The following is a 19055-nucleotide window of genomic DNA, read 5'->3' as shown; positions in this document are numbered from 1 at the left end:
TGTATTTAAATTGAATTAAAACCCTTCAGTTTAGACTCGGTGAGTTATTTATAAATACGAAACCGTGTTTTAAAACACGTCAACAAAAAGTTGAAATCATTTTTTCTTTAAACTAATTGACATCTGTTTTTTAACATTTGGAATTGAGTGTCAAGTTTTTTTATGTCAAAAGCTCAGATTGAAATGTAGGATCTTCTCACTACTCAATAACCAATAAACAAACGCAGAACGAAAGAAAACCATTGGCTACACACAATTCCTTCTGCTTTTTCTGTGACTGGATATCGATCAAGAGCTTCAAGAAAATCTAATTAAAAATTGACCAACTTGTTGTGCTAATGTTATGTAAAGAACTGTCTTTAACTTCTCGTTGTATCAAATTGGAAAACATGCTTGAGGCCATAAATAATAGATGGTTTCCACGCATCAGCGAAGCAAAAATAAAAGCATTCATGTTGGTCCTTTAATTACAGAATTTATGAAAGAGCTCCATCAACTTTTATAACACTTAAAAAACTCATGTTAAGAGTAGTGTAAATGCTACTAATAAATTGGGCAGATTAGTACTTGACACTGAAAAGAGACGGTCCGGAAGTTGTTTATAGAAACTCCATGGTTAAGAATATTTAGAAATGTAATTGCTCGATGTAAAATTAAGTGCAATAAGTCGTTTTTTAAATAAGAATTACAAGTAAAAAAGTTATCTTCTCCATAAAGTGAAGTGGTTATTCAGAAAATTCTGTATATCAGTGTAAAAATTGCTATAGGAATAGTCTATTAAGACAAAGAGGTAAAAAAAAAAAAAAAAAAAAAAAAAAGAAGGAAAGAAAAAACGAAAATAAAAAAGTGAGTTATTAACCTGTGTAAACGGTTGCACCTAGAAATTGTCAGAAGCACTTACAAAACTTCTTCACAATCTCGTTTTTTTTACCTAAAGTTTTTTTTACAAAAAGTTTTGAAGTTATGGCTCATTTGATAAAATACTAAATTATAATAATTTTAGGGCAACAAAGTAAAAATATTTTTTTATTTAAGTTATGTTTAAAGTTTTGTAGGGAAAAGATGGCAAAGATAAATACTGAAAAATTACGGATTTTTCCATTAAGATGGTGGTTTAAAATCTGAATTAAAGACATTGTTTGCTTTTAACACAATCTTCTATATAAAAAGAGAAAGAAGAAATGATTTTTGAATGGAACTTGGTAACTATGCTTCCCAAAAATGTGTTGCACTGTAGTTTTAAATAATATCATTCCGTGGATTTTTTAACTTGATAAGTTTGATAAGTGTTCTTTGTATGTTCAGGTAATTATTTCTAATTAAAGTAAAAACGCGTCCTTGAAGTTGGCAAGAAAGATAATTACAGCCCGATATATTAACCTGAATGAGTAAAAGCATTGTATGGTTCTAATTAAGAGTATTATGGACAGAAATGCACATTGCACCTCGGCTGAATTCTATGTAGTTCAACAATTCAAAAACAGTGGAAAGTCATATTATGAGATTTTAAGACAAATAGGGCGCTCTGTTGGAATGGTTCAGAATGGTCACACAATTACAAAAGACCACAAATGACTACAAATGGTCACAGGCCACAAAAAAAGTTTTGAGATCAAAAGTAAGAAAAACAAACGATTATAGAGAAGATAAATTGAATTTTTGTAAAATTAAAATGGATCTGTTTACATTTAACAACACCATTAAAATAATTTAAAGTTAAGCGTAACGTCACGTACGATTAGAGGACGTTTATTAGAAGTTACAGACAAGAACACCCAGAAATGTGCCTTAAATGAAAAAATGAAGTGTTAAAGACAGAAAATAAAAAATGAGCACCGTTTTATAAACAGATGAGTTTATATTTAATATTTTTGGAATAGCTAGTGACCAGCATATACGCAGACCAGCAAAAAATGAATTTGCCCCAAGTTAGTCCAAAATAAAAACAGTAAAATCCATTAGTGGAAGCTTTATGGGATAGGGTAATTTCTCAACATCTGGTGTTACTACTATTCTCTTAGTAACAGAAATTATGACAGCTATATAAACGTACATGAAGAAATAATTCTTCAATATGCTGAGGATAACATGCCGTCGCTTTAGATATTTCAGCAGGATAGCAATCCAAAGTTTACAGCTTGTAAACATAATGAGTAAAGACAATTGGATTGTTTATCACAAAACCCAGATTTAAATAAAAAAAAGACAAAAAGATCTAAGTGAGTTTGAAAAAACAGCATGGTATACTATTCCGGTAACAATATGCCGAAAATTAGTCAACAGCATGCCCAAAAGGCTTAGTACAGTTAAAGAAGATAAAGAAAATGTCACAAAATATTATTTTTTTTCGCATTGCAAAACTCTAGTATATATGTAAACAATTAATTTTCTAAATTTTTCTCTGTGTAAATTTAAAATAAATTTTTCTTTTTCTTTTTCCAGTAAGTTCTAACTACTTCTTAAAATATTAATCTTTAGATGAGAAAAATCATAGAGAACCAAATAAATTTTTTAAATTATGACATTATAATGAAGTAATATTTTTAATGATATAACACTAAACTGTATTTATATAAAAAAAAAATTCATATCAATGATTTTAGTTACTAATAATAAAATTAATTTTTTTTAAAATGTAGTAGTCACATGTTTTTTTTCCCATCACTCTATAAACTAAAAAATGCCATCGAGTTCCAAGTAAATTTGAGTTGTAGACAGTTAACTCACATGCCTACTTTTAGAGTGTGAAGTTTTTTGCTGCTAATGCTTGCTAGACTGGATAGCGTTGAATAAATTTGTAAAGCAAAACGTAGATATCTATGTTCTTCGTCATTTTAAAATGTTTTATCCTAAAATGTTTGTCAGTTGTCAAAGAAGTGTCCTTTAAACGGCAAGTATTGAAATAACGATTTATTTTTCAAATTTCATTTTTATATTACAAAAAATTATTATCATCATTAAGCTTTATCATATCAACTCTACTTCACATTGTCTGGTGTTAAGCTGTGTTATTAAATGTGCGCATAGAGAGCTGTTTACAACAATAAAAGTTGGTAGTAAAAGCATTAGTACAGTTTATGTTCTTAGCAAAGTTAAAAGCAGAAGCTGTATGGTTAGTTTTGAAAAAAGTGCACTGTGATCTGCAGATGTGTCTATATTTTAAAGTATAATGGCGAGTTTCTCACGTGATGATCATCTATCCTTGTAAGCATAACCAAAGCTTATATTATTATTTTTAATGATTTACATATTTGTAATGATTCATCAACATACTTCATGGCAATAACTCAAAAAACCCGAAAATATAATATCCATCGTGTTCCCATTACACTCTTTTTGAGTCAGTTATATTCTACAGATGGTCATGTGTCCTGGTTTTAAAGGGGCTTAGAAAATGTGTCAAATTTTTTCGAAATTCTCCAGTTAAAAATGGCATAATTCTGCAAAAGCATGTCCAGTCTGAGTTTGGAAAGGAGCTTCAGCTAATTTTAGACTCTAAGACACGTTGGAACAGCTTACTAGATATGATTTCAAGATTTGTTACCCTTAAGAAATGTACTCAAATGTCACTGATTGAGTTATCAAGCAATATTATGATTTCTGAGTCTGAATTTACCACCTTACAAAATCTAGTAAATGCTTTAGAACAAATCAAGGTTGGTGCTGAAGCACTTTGCAGAAGAGATTCGAACTTGCTCTCATCTGATGGCATTCTGAAGTTCATTTTCAAGCAGCTAAAAAGCCAGGAAAACACCTTTAGTCAAGAGCTAGTTGACTCATTTACTAAAAGAGTCACTGAGAGGAGGAATGCTATATTAGTAAACTTAGTTAAATATCTGAATAATCCTGATACCATTAATGGAGCAACTCATGAAATTTTCGAAAATTCCATGCCAAACAGAAACACAATTGCTATTGCTGCATCAAGTTTGTTTAATCGTTTGTTTGAGCAAAAGAGAAGTGAGTCTATAGATGAGGAAAGTTTGTCAGATAATGAAAATAGTCAGGAACAAGTAGAACGATTTGCTTCCTTGTTAGAAGAGCTCGAATTTTCCATTAGAGAGACAGTCAAAGGGGTTTCACCAAAGAAACAAAAAATAGAATCAACTTCAAAACTAATGCTCAAAGAAATGGCAGTATTTGAGCTAGCAAAAAAACGAACAAGCAACTTAGATTTGTTGTACACGGCTTTGAAGTCAATCCAAGTAACAAGTGTGGAGGCTGAAAGGTCATTTTCTGCAAGTGGTCTATTTGTCACTAAACTAAGTTCAAGGTTAAATGATGAAACACTCAATGCTTTATGTTTTTTACGTGCTAATTGTCTTAAGAACGTAAAATTAACCATTAAAAAGACTTTTTTGTTTGCTGCTCAATTGTATTCAATGTACGTATATGACATTGTTGCTATATATATTTATGCTTTTGCTGCTGTTGTTCCCCTGAAATATATTTAATAAAAAAATACACTTGAAAACCGGAAAACCGGTTTTTAAAACATTGAAAACCGCGGTTTATTCGAAAAACCGGTTTAAGAAAAAACTTAAATATTTCCTTTCCCTATCTATTATCTTGAATAACTTAAAGGAAGTTGATGTGACTGGTTAGACGAGACTAAATATTTTCGACGAATCCAACAGACTTTAATATAATTTAAATTCTATTGTTTAAAACAAAAGATTTGTAACAATACGCAACGAGCATGGTTCGCAAAAAAAAAAAAAACAATATCGTTGTGTGTCCATCTCTTATATGTCCATGATTACAGATATAGCAAATGTGCTTTCAAAGCTGTTAAACGCACATACTTTGAATTTAACTATGGATGTTAATATTGGACAAAACCTTGATATATCCAAAAAAATATAATATTTTGGTCAGAGGATCCATACTTGACGCCTAAGACGCGTTTGAACGCGTACCCGTGCATTGTACAGGTCTTTAGTGCGCGTAAAATAGTGCCAAGAGATGACCAGAGTGACTTTCGCTGACTTTTCTTTGACTACCTGTCACTTGATACTTAACAGTTTGTTTCTTGCTCGTGCGTTACGATAGCCAAAGATGTGGTAATACCCAAGCATGGCAAACTTCGAAGTAAACTTTTTCAATATGAGCAATTTGAATCTTAATTCATCACCAAATGAACATTCAATTACTTGGTCTCAGAAAGTGCTCGAACTTACAGAATCATTAAATAATTTTAAATACAGTAAGTTAGGAAAAGTTTTTAATTTTCTTACATATATTTTCCCTTGAGATTGAAGTAGATATTGAACTTAATTTTGCTATAGTATAAACATTAAACCGATGCCTGTAAAAAACTGACATTATATATCTTAAAACCCTGTTTGTCTTAACCATTACATTTTTAAGCATCAACTATTAAAAGACTTTATTCACACTTTATGCATCTGCAACTTTCTTAAAAAAAAAAAATAGCTAGCAACCTTTTCTCTTTATTGGATCAGGGTTTTTCATGGATACCTCTTCTTCCTAAACTAAGATGTATCATGCTTTATTGTTATTTGATTCTCATTATGATATGCATGGCTAAGTTTTATTTGATCTATATACTGTTGACTCTTTGATCAACAATTTGAAGTTCTGACTCTCCTTGAGAATTAAAAAAAATAAAAAGCATTACTTCTAATTGACTTATTGGATAATGCTAGAAAATAAATAAATAAGTTAACTAGGTATTTAATGTAACAAAGTTTTAATTCTTTTTATTCACACATTCCAAACAGTATTATTTATTTAAATTTATTATTAGTATATTGATTGGGTTAAATTACTTTTAACTAAACATGGACTGTGAAATGAAATGTGAGGAGATCACTACTCAATCAAAACCAAAAAAATCTGATTCAAAAAAATCATCTGACAACTGGTCAAAGAAAATTTTAGATCTTATTAAAAGAGTTGATAATTTCAGAGGTAAAAAAAAATGTTTATTTCACTTCTATTAGTTCTTGTAAGGCTTCTCTGAGGTTAATTGCTTGATTTCTTTTACATTCCATGCACATAAGTAAAGCTCATCCTGTATTTAGTTTAATAATTCAATTAGTTGTTTGTTAATTTTTTTTCTCCTACTTTTTTAAGCTATGCAACAAATATTTGTATGCTTTTTTAACTAAAAATTTAACTCAGCATTTCATATACTTTTACAAAATCATTATTTTAGATATTCATTATTTTAGATATTCATTACTTTGTATACATTTTTTAAATATTTGCTTTTTAATTTCTAGGCAAGAAGAAAAGTGGATGTGTTCCATTTATGATTGACGATGTTCAGATTGGATTAGTTCAACCAGCAGTATTAAAAAAGTTAGAATTTTACCACGATATATTCTATGTTGTCAGAGATTTACTTACAAAAACAGTTAAGTATGTCACCATGGCATCCACACTGACTGACAGAAAGTCTAGGAGTCAACAGTTTGCATGTGTAATGAGAGACTGGAAAGATAGAGAGTTGTTTCCAACACTAAGTGGATGGAGAAATGAGGTATTTGAATATAAAAAAGGAAAATAAAAGATGTGTTTGACATAATTAAAGAAATAACTGTAAATAATAATTTTGTTTGCTATTGCTGTTGTTTTAGACTTATGCCATTAAGAAATCATTTAATAGTGAAACTGTTCTTGATGTGGAGAGGTCAGCATGCGGTAAGTGTTGAAGATTTGATTTTAACATATTGATTTTATTGTATAAATATCATTTTAAATTCTTGTTTATTGTTTGTAAATCTAGCTTTATAATTTTTTTTTTTAACAATGCTGAATTTCAAAATGAACTATGAATAATATAATTAAATAAAGACTGAAATAAATTTTAATAACAAATTTTAACTTTTAATACTAAAGTATTAATTTGAAAAAAGAAGAAGAAATAGATATGCTACATTATTATTTTTTGAATATTAAAAAATCTTTGGTAAATTGAAATGAGAATTTTAGCATATAGCTTAAATAATAAGATGTTGGGATAAAAGGCTAGTCTTTTTTTACTTTAAATATGTTGTTGTTGCAAATAACTAACATATTAGAAAATTTAGCTTCTTCTTTTATAAGTTTATTTTAATTGGTTCTGTGTAATTTGAAGAGTTTCAAAAAAATTTCAAAATTCTTTTAAAATTATTTTTAAAGTTTTGATTGTTTTTTGTTTGTTTGTTTGTTTGTTTTTTATCTCATAGCTATCTTTTAAATTAGAATTTTAACTGCAAAGTTTGAAGACTAAGAATTTTTTTTTTTTAAATTCATGAAAAAACTGTTTTTTCATGAATTTAATGACCTTTGAGATGCAGCAACTTGTTATAACACACTGTTATGTATATATATTTTAAAGCATTGTTTGGTTTTCGAACCTATGGAGTGCATGTAAATGGTTATGTAAGAAATGACAGTGGGGATGTTTATATGTGGATTGCCAGGCGTAGTAAATCAAAGCCAACCTATCCTGGAAAATTGGATAATACGGTATTTGTTGATTGCATTTTAGTTTGATCAAGTGATGATTATCACTTTAATTTTCTGTCGTAATTAAGGATACAACTGATCAGTCATTAAACATTATTTGGGATGATGGAAGGTAAAACCAATAGCTATAGTTTGATTTAAATGTGGACAAAAACAAACATCTCTTTTTAGTTTTTCTGTTAGCCATCAAACTACAAGGTGCAGCAGGAATTCATTTACTTCTAGATTTAAAAAAGATTCATTTCTGAGTAATACTTATAAAAGAAAAATTCAAAATAAATACCTTGCCTACGTGAAGATTCAATTAGGACTTTTTTTTTTGTGATAGACTCTTGATGTGCATGGAAGGCCTAGCAATTACTGATGAAGTACACTGTCAACATAAAGTTCCAAGCTTTTGTAATAGATGACCTGAGAAAACTGAGACTTGAGTGGGCCTTTGTGTATACCTTGCTCTCTACAACGCTCCATATTGAGTAATTAAATGGATTAATTCAGGCTGAAGCAAGCCCAAAAGTTTTTGGGCCAAAAATTGGCCTTATTGTCTTCTAAAAGCTGTTTTGTTTTTTTGGCACTATGGTTTTGAGCTCCATCCTGTTGGAAAACAATTTCCAACTGGGAACATCTTCTTGAGCCATAAAAAAGTATAGTAAAACATTAATCATTTCTTCAGTTGATGAGACAGTCTACAGTAAATATCATTCATCTGAGATTTTGACCATTGTTGGTTATTATCACTTTAAACTAAGCTTTTTAGAGTCATAAGTTGACTGATAGACAAAAGTTTTTATATTCCTTATCATGGCTTTTTTCATGGTCTTTGGCAATCTTTTGAATGTGCATGGTAGGGTTTTTCTCAACATGGTTCTAAGCCATTCTGTGAACTTCTTGTCAACTTTTTTGCTCATAGGAATTTGCATCTAAGATGTTTCAGTACTATCACGCTTTTTTGCCTTACAAACTGTCCTTTTAAGTACTCCAGATATTCTGATTAATGCTTTTGTAGGTAAATTGCATGGGATCAAATCTAACACTTCAGTTCTTTTACCTTTCATTATTAAACTTTTTACTGTTGTTCATTTTTAACTTTGTTGTTAGGCTTCAACAAAACATGTAAAACATAAAAGTTCCAATCTTTTTAAGTCACAAACTTTAATACAACAATTTTTCAGCAAATCTCCACAATATCCGGTAGTAAAGAACTGTTTCATTTGGAATGCTTTAAACTGTATAACTCCAAATCAATGTGCAATTTTTAAGCTTATAGAAAGCTTATAAGATAAAAAAAAAGCCTAAGCTATCTGCCACACTTTGGGGATTGATTTTTAGATCAAATTATGTGTTATTGAGATTTTCCTTTTTCCAAAGCCCTTTTATTTTTACTATTTGTGAAACTATAAGTAAAAGAGTGAATTAAACACGTTTTTCAGTTGTATCCTCTTAATTTCAGATTTTTAACCTCATGTTTTTATATAAATTGTTTTTTAAGTTTTTTTTTAAGTTTGTGATCTTAAGCTTTTTAAATGTATGTATTAAGTAAAATAAAAGTTTAAGTGTATAAAATTTTGGTTGTGCAGTTCATAAAAATTGGTTGGAAAGATTACAAAAAGTAGAGCGAGTTAAAACTGTTTAGTTGTTAAATAAAATTTATGTTTGTTTGTAAAATTTGTATGAGTTTTAAATAGTAAGAATCAACAAAATGGAATTGAAACATTTTGTTAAATATCTACAACTTTTACCATTCTGTTTTTTAGTTTCAAACTAAAACCATCAGAATTTAGATTTTTCATCAAACTAAATAATGCAGCTATATATTAAATTGCTATTTGAGTTTAATCTATGATACATAGCTATAAGCACCTCAAATAATGGAACAATGCATGCATCCTAAAAAGTGGAACTACAAATTTTAAAAAATGTCATAGATAAAATAGCAAGCTATAAGCAGTATTACTTCATAGTTGCTGTCATCAGTGAAAATTACTTGCTTCCTTTTTTTTTAAGACCAAACAAATCTCTCTTTACACCACCTTCATCTTATGATCTCTAACTTATGCTTTTTTTAAGTAAAATGTTTTATTGTATTTGAACAAACAGGTTTTTTTAAGACTTTGTTTGAAGTTTTTGCAACTTAACAATAACTTAATTTTGGATTGGCTCTTAATTGAAGAAAAATAAAAATACTTTCTTGCTCTGTGGGTTTTTTACCTTCCAGATCCTCGATGATATTAAATGCAAACTATCATTTAAAATATTTTCAGAGTTTTTTTTGATAAAATTCTTTGCGATTAACAATATTTGCTATTTTTCTGTTACTGGTTCTTAAGTCTTCCTTCTATCTATTGTCTGCCACTCTGTTGCTTCATTTGTTTATAACCCATTCATATGAATCTTATCTTTCAGATCTTTCAAAATCTCAATAAAAGCATCACTAGTCATTATTAGAAACTTGGCGCAATCTTTTAAAGGAAATAGTCAAATTAACTATTTTGTTAAAGAAAAAAATAGAATGGAAAACTGTTTAAAAACTTATTGTTTGGACCTGTTATCTTTTTTTACAATATTTTCTGGTATGTCTTTTTACATGCACTTGATAATATTGAATTAACAAGAAAAGTAATGAACTAGTGACATTAGTTCTAGAGAAATATTTTTTCTGTCACTGAAATTAAGGTGGATCTTTATCAAATATGGTTAATATTTTAGGTTTTGAAAAAATGAAACTACTATCTTAAAGCATCTTTTTTTTTTAAAAAGCCATTTTATATTACTTATTTTCAAAGTTTATATTACAGTAATAACGTAATTTTATAATTTGGTGTTAATTAGGAAAGAAAATTTTTGGTTTTTTTGGATTTTCTGTTTAGTTAAACATGTGTATATTATAATATGGTATAACATTGAATTACCATGGAATATTTTTAAATTAATACTTTAAAATTCAAGGTTGCTGGTGGAATAAGTTCTGGAGATCAAGTTCTTGAAACTGTCATAAAGGAATGTAAAGAAGAAGCTGGAATTCCTGAGAAATTAGCCTCAACTGCTCAGCCAGCTGGTACACTATGGTATCTTGTTTTTGTTTTCAATTGCTTTTACCTATTTGTAGTGCTTCTTGATGGAAAATTATGTATTTGTGTTTTTGTGGTTTATAGCTTTTGATTTTCATAGTTATTATCATGAAAATGAACTTGGACTGAATCCTGAAATACAATTTGTTTTTGATTTGGAACTCCCTCGCTCATTTGAACCAACCAATACAGATGATGAGGTTTCTGATTTCTACTTACTTCCAATAAAAGAGGTTTGTAGAGTTGATTATTAAAAGATATTGCAAAATATGTATGTATGTATGTATGTATGTATGTATGTATGTATGTATGTATGTATGTATGTATGTATGTATGTATGTATGTATGTATGTATGTATGCATGTATGTATGCATGCATGAATGCATGCATGCATGCATGCATGCATGTATGTATGTATGTATGTATGTATGTATGTATGTATGTATGCAAGCATGTATGTATGCAAGCATGTATGTATGCATGCATGCATAATTTTGAAAAAAAATTTTTTTAAACCAATCAGATATTATCATTTTTTCGCATGTCTTTGGTCTCAGATATTGAAATTGATAGTGTAAAATGTTATAAATACAAAAAGTATGTTTATGAGAAAATCAAAATTCAAAGTTTTCATTAAATCAAATTATTTAATAAGGAAATCTTAAGATGCAAAATGTTATTAACATATTAGTGCAATACCCCATTAATATTTTCTTTTTTGGTTTATGAAAAAATCCTTTGGTTATAGGTTGTTGTTTGTTTCCCATAGGTGAAAGAATTGCTTGCTACTAATGAGTTTAAACCAAACTGTGCACTAGTACTGTTAGATTTTTTCATAAGGCATGGTGCCATCAATCCTGATAGTGGTAACTATTTTCTGATCAAATTCTTTTTGTATAAAACTATTTGTTTTCAATAAACTTTTAAATGTGCTGTTCATACAGCCTCCCCATTATTTTTAGATGCATATTTGTTTTCATAAAAATAATTGAAAGCTTTTCTTAATATGCACTTGAACAGATTAAGAATCTTAAAAAGTTCCTTTTTTTTTTTTTTTACTTATTTATTACTGGTTATACTAATATTTTTAAAAGAAACAGATTGTTTTTTTTAATTGTTTTCCATTATATGTACATATAGTTATGTCTGTAAATATATAAATACATGTATGTATACATACATGTATGAACATGTATACACACATGTATGAACATGTATACATACATGTATGAACATGTATACATACATACATACATACATACATACATACATACATACATACATACATACATACATACATACATACATACATACATACATACATACATACATACATACATAAACTTTTTTCTCTGATACACCAACTTTTTTTGTTATCTCCCTGTGAGACATGTTCTTAATTTTTTGTAAATCAACAATTTGCCACTTTGTTTTGTCTGATACACTTTTTTTACCCATTTTTAGAGTTTAAAAAATGAATAAATGAATGAATTAAAGAATTGAAAATTATTTTTAAAAATATCCAATTAAAATAATGCATCTAAAGCTGAAAGTTGCTGTTTTTGAAAGAAATGGATCATTACTTTATAAACACGTTGATATTTAGATTACGTCATTTTTATAAATGTTGTTACTTCATCCCGTTGTTAGTTAAAAGGTTTTTGATAATCATAAAAAAAGAAGTCAAAATCTTGATCAATTTAAATTTTACTTGAAAATAACTATTTAATATTTTATAAATACAAGCATGCCATCTTAATATAATGGGGCAGCTGTATAGAACACAAATCAAGTCGTAAATTTAAAATTAATTTTCTTCTAGAACCGAACTATGTTGAATTTTCACAAGGCTGCCGAAGATCGCTGCCTTATTAGATGTACATTAATGTAGGGAAGTCTTAAGGCACCTTTAGCGTGTCGAAAAAACAAGTATTTTAATGTCAAACAAATAGTTATAATTTTGGAATTTTTTTCCTTGACGACTGCTGCACATGCGCACAATTGAAGATAGAACAATGTAATCAATTAAATTAGATTGTAATTCGAATCTGATTTGCAATTAAAATTGGTTTTAAATGCTGATATCATATGATACTATAGTATACCATGATATTACATATATTCATACATATGTATTGTATGTACATATAATTATGTCTGTACAAATATAAATACATGTATGTATATGTATATATGTGTGTGTTTACATGAGTATGCGTAGTATGATACTATGTTTGCATTATATAATTATAAATATGTCAATTATAAGATAAATATTTATGAAAATAATTTATGAGTCATACATTTTACTATTCTTTGAGCATCAATTCCCTTACGATTTTATATGATGTCGATCTGCTCTAATTAAATTGATAAGTGTAATTTTTTGCGAACGTTCTTTGTTTGAAGGGAACTTTATGGAGTTGGAGTCGATTTAGGCTGAAAGCAGAAAAATGTGAAGTGCTATAGTAAATATTTCTTTTTAAAATTAAATGCTGTTTTAAGTGGGCATGTTTTTTCAAAAAATTTGTCAGGAGTTAAATATGTACGAATATTTGTTAATGTTATCATTTTTTAGTAAAGAAATAAATCTACTTTATTTTTATTTTTTGTTTAATCTGTTTTGGTGAAGTAATTTTTATTATTCTACACTTTTAAACTATTCGGCACATCAAAGTTAAATTCAAATGTAGTGAAGTTCTATTTAACTTAAATACACTTTAAGTAGAATTAACAATGACGGATTGAAGGTGATAGATTAGTTTGCTAATAATCAATTGAATATATACATATATGTATATATATTCAGAAAAATTTCAGAAAAATTATTTCATCTGGTCATTAAACAAAGTGCATCGAAACGACAATTTAGCATTGAGGTAAAATTTTGAAAAAGATAAGTTTCAAAATCTTTATAGATAGGCTTTAAACAATGCAATCTTACTTTATCTCATAATTTTAAAAAAAAAAAGTTGTCTAAAATATCAGTGGCTTCCTATTTTACGGCCCCGATCCAGCAACTTCCCTGCGTCTGGATTAATCCGTTATTGCTTCTCATTTGGAATTTCTGAGCACACAGTATATAACTAAATCATTTGTCTAAAGTAACATGAAATGTTGAATTTCCGTTTTTCTGTCGACCAACTGAACTAGACAGAAACCTATTAAAAATAGCTTAACTTTTTGTTATACAAATTTCATTTTCAGTCGAGAATTGTCGAAGGAAAATAGTTCAAAATAATTGTAACTGTTGAAACCAATCTTTCAATTTCCAACTTGCTAATATATCTTTTTGACCAAATTTTTAGATTGAAAAAAATACTGTTCCCTAAACCATAGTTATACAAACATATTTGTATATAACTATATAAACTCATTATCTTGAGTTTCAATTTGTGTCGTTTCAATAAATATTCAAAACAATTTTTAAAAATATTTCAAACAAATATTTGTGTCGCACAATAATGTTTTGATATAATAAAGTCACAAAAACAAAAGTTTTTTGGGCTTTGTCGTAAAAAAAGCCAAGACAATTTGTTTTTTGCGAATTTTTCTTTAAGCATATTAAATGTTGCAAAAGTTTTTAGTCGTAAAGCCTGTCTTTATGGAAAAAGCCCATTCTCTCGATGAATTAATAGACATTAAATTTCTCGCCAAAATCCCTATTTAACAAAAAAATTAATGATAATAAAAAACACATTTTCGTAAAAGAAAATTTTTAAAATTTACCTTTAATTCTTTTATAAAACAAATTTAAATGTTTTTTTTATCTTATTAACAAAAAGAACGCCAGTTACTAGTATTTACAAAAAATATATATAGCAGTAATACATAAGATTGATAATGAGTTTACTTTATAAAATCGTCGATTATCAGATATATAAAAGCTAAAAAAAAAAATAAATGATAAGATATACAAAAGCTGAGAAATCATTATACATTAAAATATTAACAAGATATGGCTACCTAACTCGGTAGAGATATTTAGTACATTTTTTTACATCACAAGACCCTTGCAACTTTAAAAATTGGATGCAAGTATCCATATAAATATTTTTACACACATAAAAACAGCTACTTTGAACAGGCTACTTCAAACAAAGATGAAATAACACTAACTGCTATCTATCATAATGGCTGCCAGACAAAACGCTCCTTCATGCGATAAAACATTTAACGTATGTGTTCCTGGTCCAAGATCATTAGTTATACTATCAACTTGAGTTCTCTTTCCAGGATCATTAGGACGTCCTTCTTTTATAACAATTTGTTTGTCCGTCATGTTATCTACCCAAATAGTGGACGACCCACCCCAACGAGTATGAGTAGTTATGGCTACCTCGGAGCGTAGTCGTTTAGACCCGTTTGCACTGTATTTTTCAGGTATATAAAATTGTATAGCTATTAAAGCACCAGGGTGCTCAGCTTTCCAGCAAATTACTTTATCAAATCTAATTGGAAAATTTGTTGCGTACTCTAATTTGAAACCGTTTTCTTTAACAATTTTCACTTTTAAGCTATTTGTCACTTTTTCATTCAAGTCTGCAGTAATAAGCGTCCAACACAATGGTTCTGGAGACTTAAGTCCCATAAATAATGGTTCTGGTAATGTATATTTGTCCTCAAATCTATCAATATATCCGTTATGTTCAATTGCCCATTGAAGTACAGCCCTCATTACATGACGCAAATGTAGCAATAATAAAAGAGACATTTGAGCGTGACCCCTTAATGAAGGATGGTATTGATCAAGACTAAATAAGGTTTCTATACTATAACCAGGCTCATTTCTAACAAGAGCTCCACAGACCATTGCCCTCCAACTCAGTGAGGGAATTTTGTAATAATGAGCTATAATATCTTCACCTTGATCTTCGAAATTCGGGCAGCTATCCCGTGAAGCTTTAAAATCTACTCCTTTAAAAAAGTTTATATAGAGTAAGGCGGGTTTATTTTGTAGTTCTAAGATTATGCGTGTTAGTCTTTCTAATGGACGAGCTCCTTTTGTAGGTTGCATTTTATACCTATTAAAGTCATTGGCCGCAAGTTCCCATAACACGATGTCTGTTTCTGTTGCAATGTGATTTTTCACACAGTAAGAAAAGTAATCAGTTCCAATAGAACCAATGGCTATGTTATTAACAATCATATCAGAGCCAGTTAAAGGTGTAATCATTTTATTCCACCAATCAACAAGGCCTTTATAAAAAAGCCCGTCGATGTTTCCTCTGTCTTTATAAAGTCCTCCACCAGCACTAATGGATCCCCCAATAATGCTTAATGTGATATCTTTTCCTTCTAACGCCCTTCTCATTACACCTTTTAGTCGATCAATACTTCCAGCGTTAACTAAACCTGATCGTAAAATAGAGGAGTTCAAGTCTAATGATTTTAATGTGTGAAAGTGATAACGCCATGATTCTAAAGGATCTTTATTCAAAAACTCTATGATTGCTTCTGCCTTCCTCTTATCTAACACTTTTGGTTCGGGACTTACAATTGGTATTTTAGTTACCGGGTTTGATGTAGTTCTCTTAACAGCAGGAGTTTTTCTCGTTGGTGTTATTTTAAATTTTTTTTGCGTTGGCGTTGGGTGATGAGTGGAAGAGCGCGTAGGAAAGATTTTATGACGAGCTGAAGGGCTGGATGTGTCTGAATCTTCAAACTCATTAAGCTCTTTCTTCGGAGATGGATTTGCTGGTGGCGAAAATTTTTGGATTATTGTTTGTGCATTTGACAAAGCTACCTTTTGAGGACTCAGTTTGCTTTTTGAAAATATTTGAACCTTTTCAGTATTTAAATTATCAGTATTTAAATCTGCATGATTTAACCATGAAATCTCATGTCTCTGATTGCTTTCACTTTCATGAGCTTCCTCGAAACGAAATTTCCATCTAGCCTTCTCATGCATGTTATCGGGATCGTTTGAAAAGGGAACCTTTAGTTTGTTCTGCTCGATATTTAAGGACAATGGTTTAATAAGTGTGGGATCCTCGATTTTAAATTGCATATTATTTTGCTTTGAATGAATTACTTCACCCTCGTCCTCAATTTTTCCGTTTTGTGAGGTTTTTTTAGCATTGTAAACGTCATTATCAATTTCATTATCTACTTTAGGACGTGTTTTTTTAATAAAAAGCTTGTTTAAGATGTCCTCGCTATCAGCTTTTTCCGTTTTTATTTCATCGAATTTGTGGTCGCTTTCATTTTTGTTTTCTGCCGAGGAACTTCTTATTTCATCTTGTTTTCCATTATTGCTATTTGTAGATAAGAGTTTTAATTTAAGTTTTTCACGCGGATGATTTTTGTCTTCTTCGTTTTTACTTTCGTTGGAAGGTGTTTCTTTAATATCATCTTGTTTATACATGACCGTCGTCTCTTCTATTTTGGTTCCTATTTCTTCATTTTTTGGGTTTTCTTTTTTCATCGGCGTGTTGTCTAAAATTTTATTACTTTCCATTAGATTATCTGCATCTCTATTTTGAGACATGAGATTTTCAGAAAAATCTTTTGAACTCTCTGGCATATTTTCACTCAACTGAGTTTCATTGTTTTTAACTGGGTAGTCAGGTATGTCATTTTTTATTTTAAAATCGCTTTTGACTTCAAGTTTCGAATCATCTTTTATATTCTCATCGTTGCGGTCTTTTTCAATCGACTGATTCATTGATTTCAATTCTAAATTATCATCTGAAGAACTAGAATAATTGAAAATGCTGGGTGTAAACTTTGCTTCCTCAAAATTTCGTTCTTTAGTAAATTTGCTGTTTTGATTCCTATTAAACGTTTCTTTGTTTTCGTTTTCATTTGAGGTGTTGTTGAAGCTCCTGTCTTCGCCTGTTGAACGTCCTGCTCCTTCTCCCTCTGAGGGTGAGGATTTTAATGCAGAACTTTTCATTTCATTTAACGGTTGTTTGAGGGTTGAATTGAAATTTTCATTTTCGTCTTCATTTAAAAGCTTTAGATTTTCTTTCACATGTTTCAACTTATCAATATCTACGTCCAGTTGAGAGCCTTTCGTTTGACCCGTCAATTTTCCGAAGGGTACAAATTTCGGTTTTAAATCGGAAACAGTTTTAAAACTATCAATATCAGGATCATTAGGTACAGCATCTCTCTCACTTCCGATTTGATCTATGTCATTTTTTTCTGTTAGCAGCTCTTTCATCATCTTATTACTATTACTTTGATCGAGGAAATCTTGAAATTGCTCGTCCATTTCGCTAAAATGCTCCTTTAATTCGTCAAAGATTTTTTCCTTTTTTGCATCACTAACGTCATTGCCATTATTATTTAGAACAATGGTGTAACCAAGATTATCTTCAGGCATACTACTTTGAATTTCGGACCTCTTTCTCCCATACTTATCCGTAGCAGGATTGTCAAAGTCTATAACTATGAGCGTTCCGACTTCGTCTTTAACAATGCCATTGTTGCTTGGTTTGGGAATGCCTAAAATTTCGCTTCTTTTTGGTTTACTTTCTGTATTGAGCTTCTTTATCGCACTCGATACATTGGAGTACTTTTTCCCCAATTTTATAGGTTTTAAGTTGATTTTCCAATCGTTACTTTTATTTTTTGATTTCTCATTTGAATTGACGCTGCTCTTTTTAACTAAGCTTTTGTGAGCTTGCTGACGTAACCCGTTTTTATTCGTCAGCGATACTTTCAACAAAGGATCGTTTAAAACATCATTCATCAAGTCAGTAAGCTCGTTGCGCTCACTTTTTGGAACATGTTGAAACAGAGCACAAAAGGTTAAGGAAACCAATGACAATTGAATGAAATGCGATAGCATATTTCTTTGGCTCCGCTCTACGCGCCTTTCTAAAATCAATAAAAATTGTTAAAATTACAACTTCGGGTTCCTACCGCAAACAAATAGACTTTAATTGCAAAAAAATAGACTTGGATCGCAAATAACAGACTTTGATTACTAATTTTCAAGTAAATCACTCTGTTACAAAATGACATTCCAATTCAAACAAATGCTCGTCTTTTTTTCTTTTTTCCAAACACAAAACTTAAAAAGATTCAAGTCCGTTGCTAACATTGTTAATCATGCAGAATAAAAGTGCTTATTCAGAACAAGAACTTTTTTAAAAAGAACTTTACGCGAAAAAAAAAAAAAGCTCCAAAATAGCGAAAATTCATTTATAAACGAGGAAAGAGTTCAGAAAACGAGTAAGTAAGCAAACACCTAAATAAAGGCTCACATACTTTTCTGGCAGTTCGAAAATCCCTTGCGAATAATGCTAGGTGCGGCTTTTTCATTACTAATGAATCGGCTTCCGTCCAAAACTCGAGCAAAATATTTTTGTACTTATTTTTTAGGCTTGAAACTTCATGCTTCACAAACTAACAGACACTCTTTTTGATTTCCACTTTTTCTTTAGTTATCTAACACAGAAATAACAAAGAAGTAATATTTCTTAGGAACAAGACGCCTATTGAACGAACGTACAGCAAACGCTCTACCAAGTGATCTCAACAAACCCCGACTGTTT

At 29.7% G+C, this 19055-nt stretch overlaps 2 protein-coding genes across 3 annotated transcripts; one reads left to right on the top strand and one right to left on the bottom strand.

Moving 5' to 3' along the window:
* The first annotated feature begins 3504 nt into the window (after positions 1-3504).
* Positions 3505-13162, top strand: LOC149892542 (uncharacterized). 2 transcript variants are annotated; one of them, XM_090079355.1, is made up of 8 exons: positions 3505-5206; positions 6249-6508; positions 6606-6669; positions 7349-7479; positions 10426-10544; positions 10648-10780; positions 11318-11414; positions 12371-13162. In XM_090079355.1, the coding sequence occupies exons 1-8, from the start codon at positions 5077-5079 to the stop codon at positions 12421-12423; spliced, it is 987 nt and encodes a 328-aa protein (XP_089935481.1). In that variant the 5' UTR covers positions 3505-5076; the 3' UTR covers positions 12424-13162. The 2 variants fall into 2 exon arrangements, with proteins under 2 accessions (XP_089935481.1, XP_089935482.1); XM_090079356.1 differs by lacking the exon at positions 3505-5206 and adding an exon at positions 5646-5934.
* Positions 13163-14200: 1038 nt separating this feature from the next.
* On the bottom strand, positions 14201-19055 carry LOC145183301 (uncharacterized). Its single transcript, XM_080058636.2, has 2 exons — positions 18769-19055; positions 14201-18375 (listed from the first exon to the last, which is right to left on the bottom strand). Exon 2 carries the CDS (start codon positions 18344-18346, stop codon positions 14663-14665), a length of 3684 nt encoding a protein of 1227 aa, XP_079914762.2. The 5' UTR covers positions 18347-18375; positions 18769-19055; the 3' UTR covers positions 14201-14662.

Source organism: Hydra viridissima, unplaced genomic scaffold, assembly GCF_058129835.1.
Source record: "Hydra viridissima isolate aposymbiotic clone 2 unplaced genomic scaffold, HvirCarnegie_v1 scaffold_2, whole genome shotgun sequence".
Classification (NCBI taxonomy): Eukaryota; Metazoa; Cnidaria; class Hydrozoa; order Anthoathecata; family Hydridae; genus Hydra; species Hydra viridissima.
The sequence above is the reverse complement of the archived record's forward strand: the minus strand, read 5'-3'. Positions and strand labels throughout refer to the sequence as shown.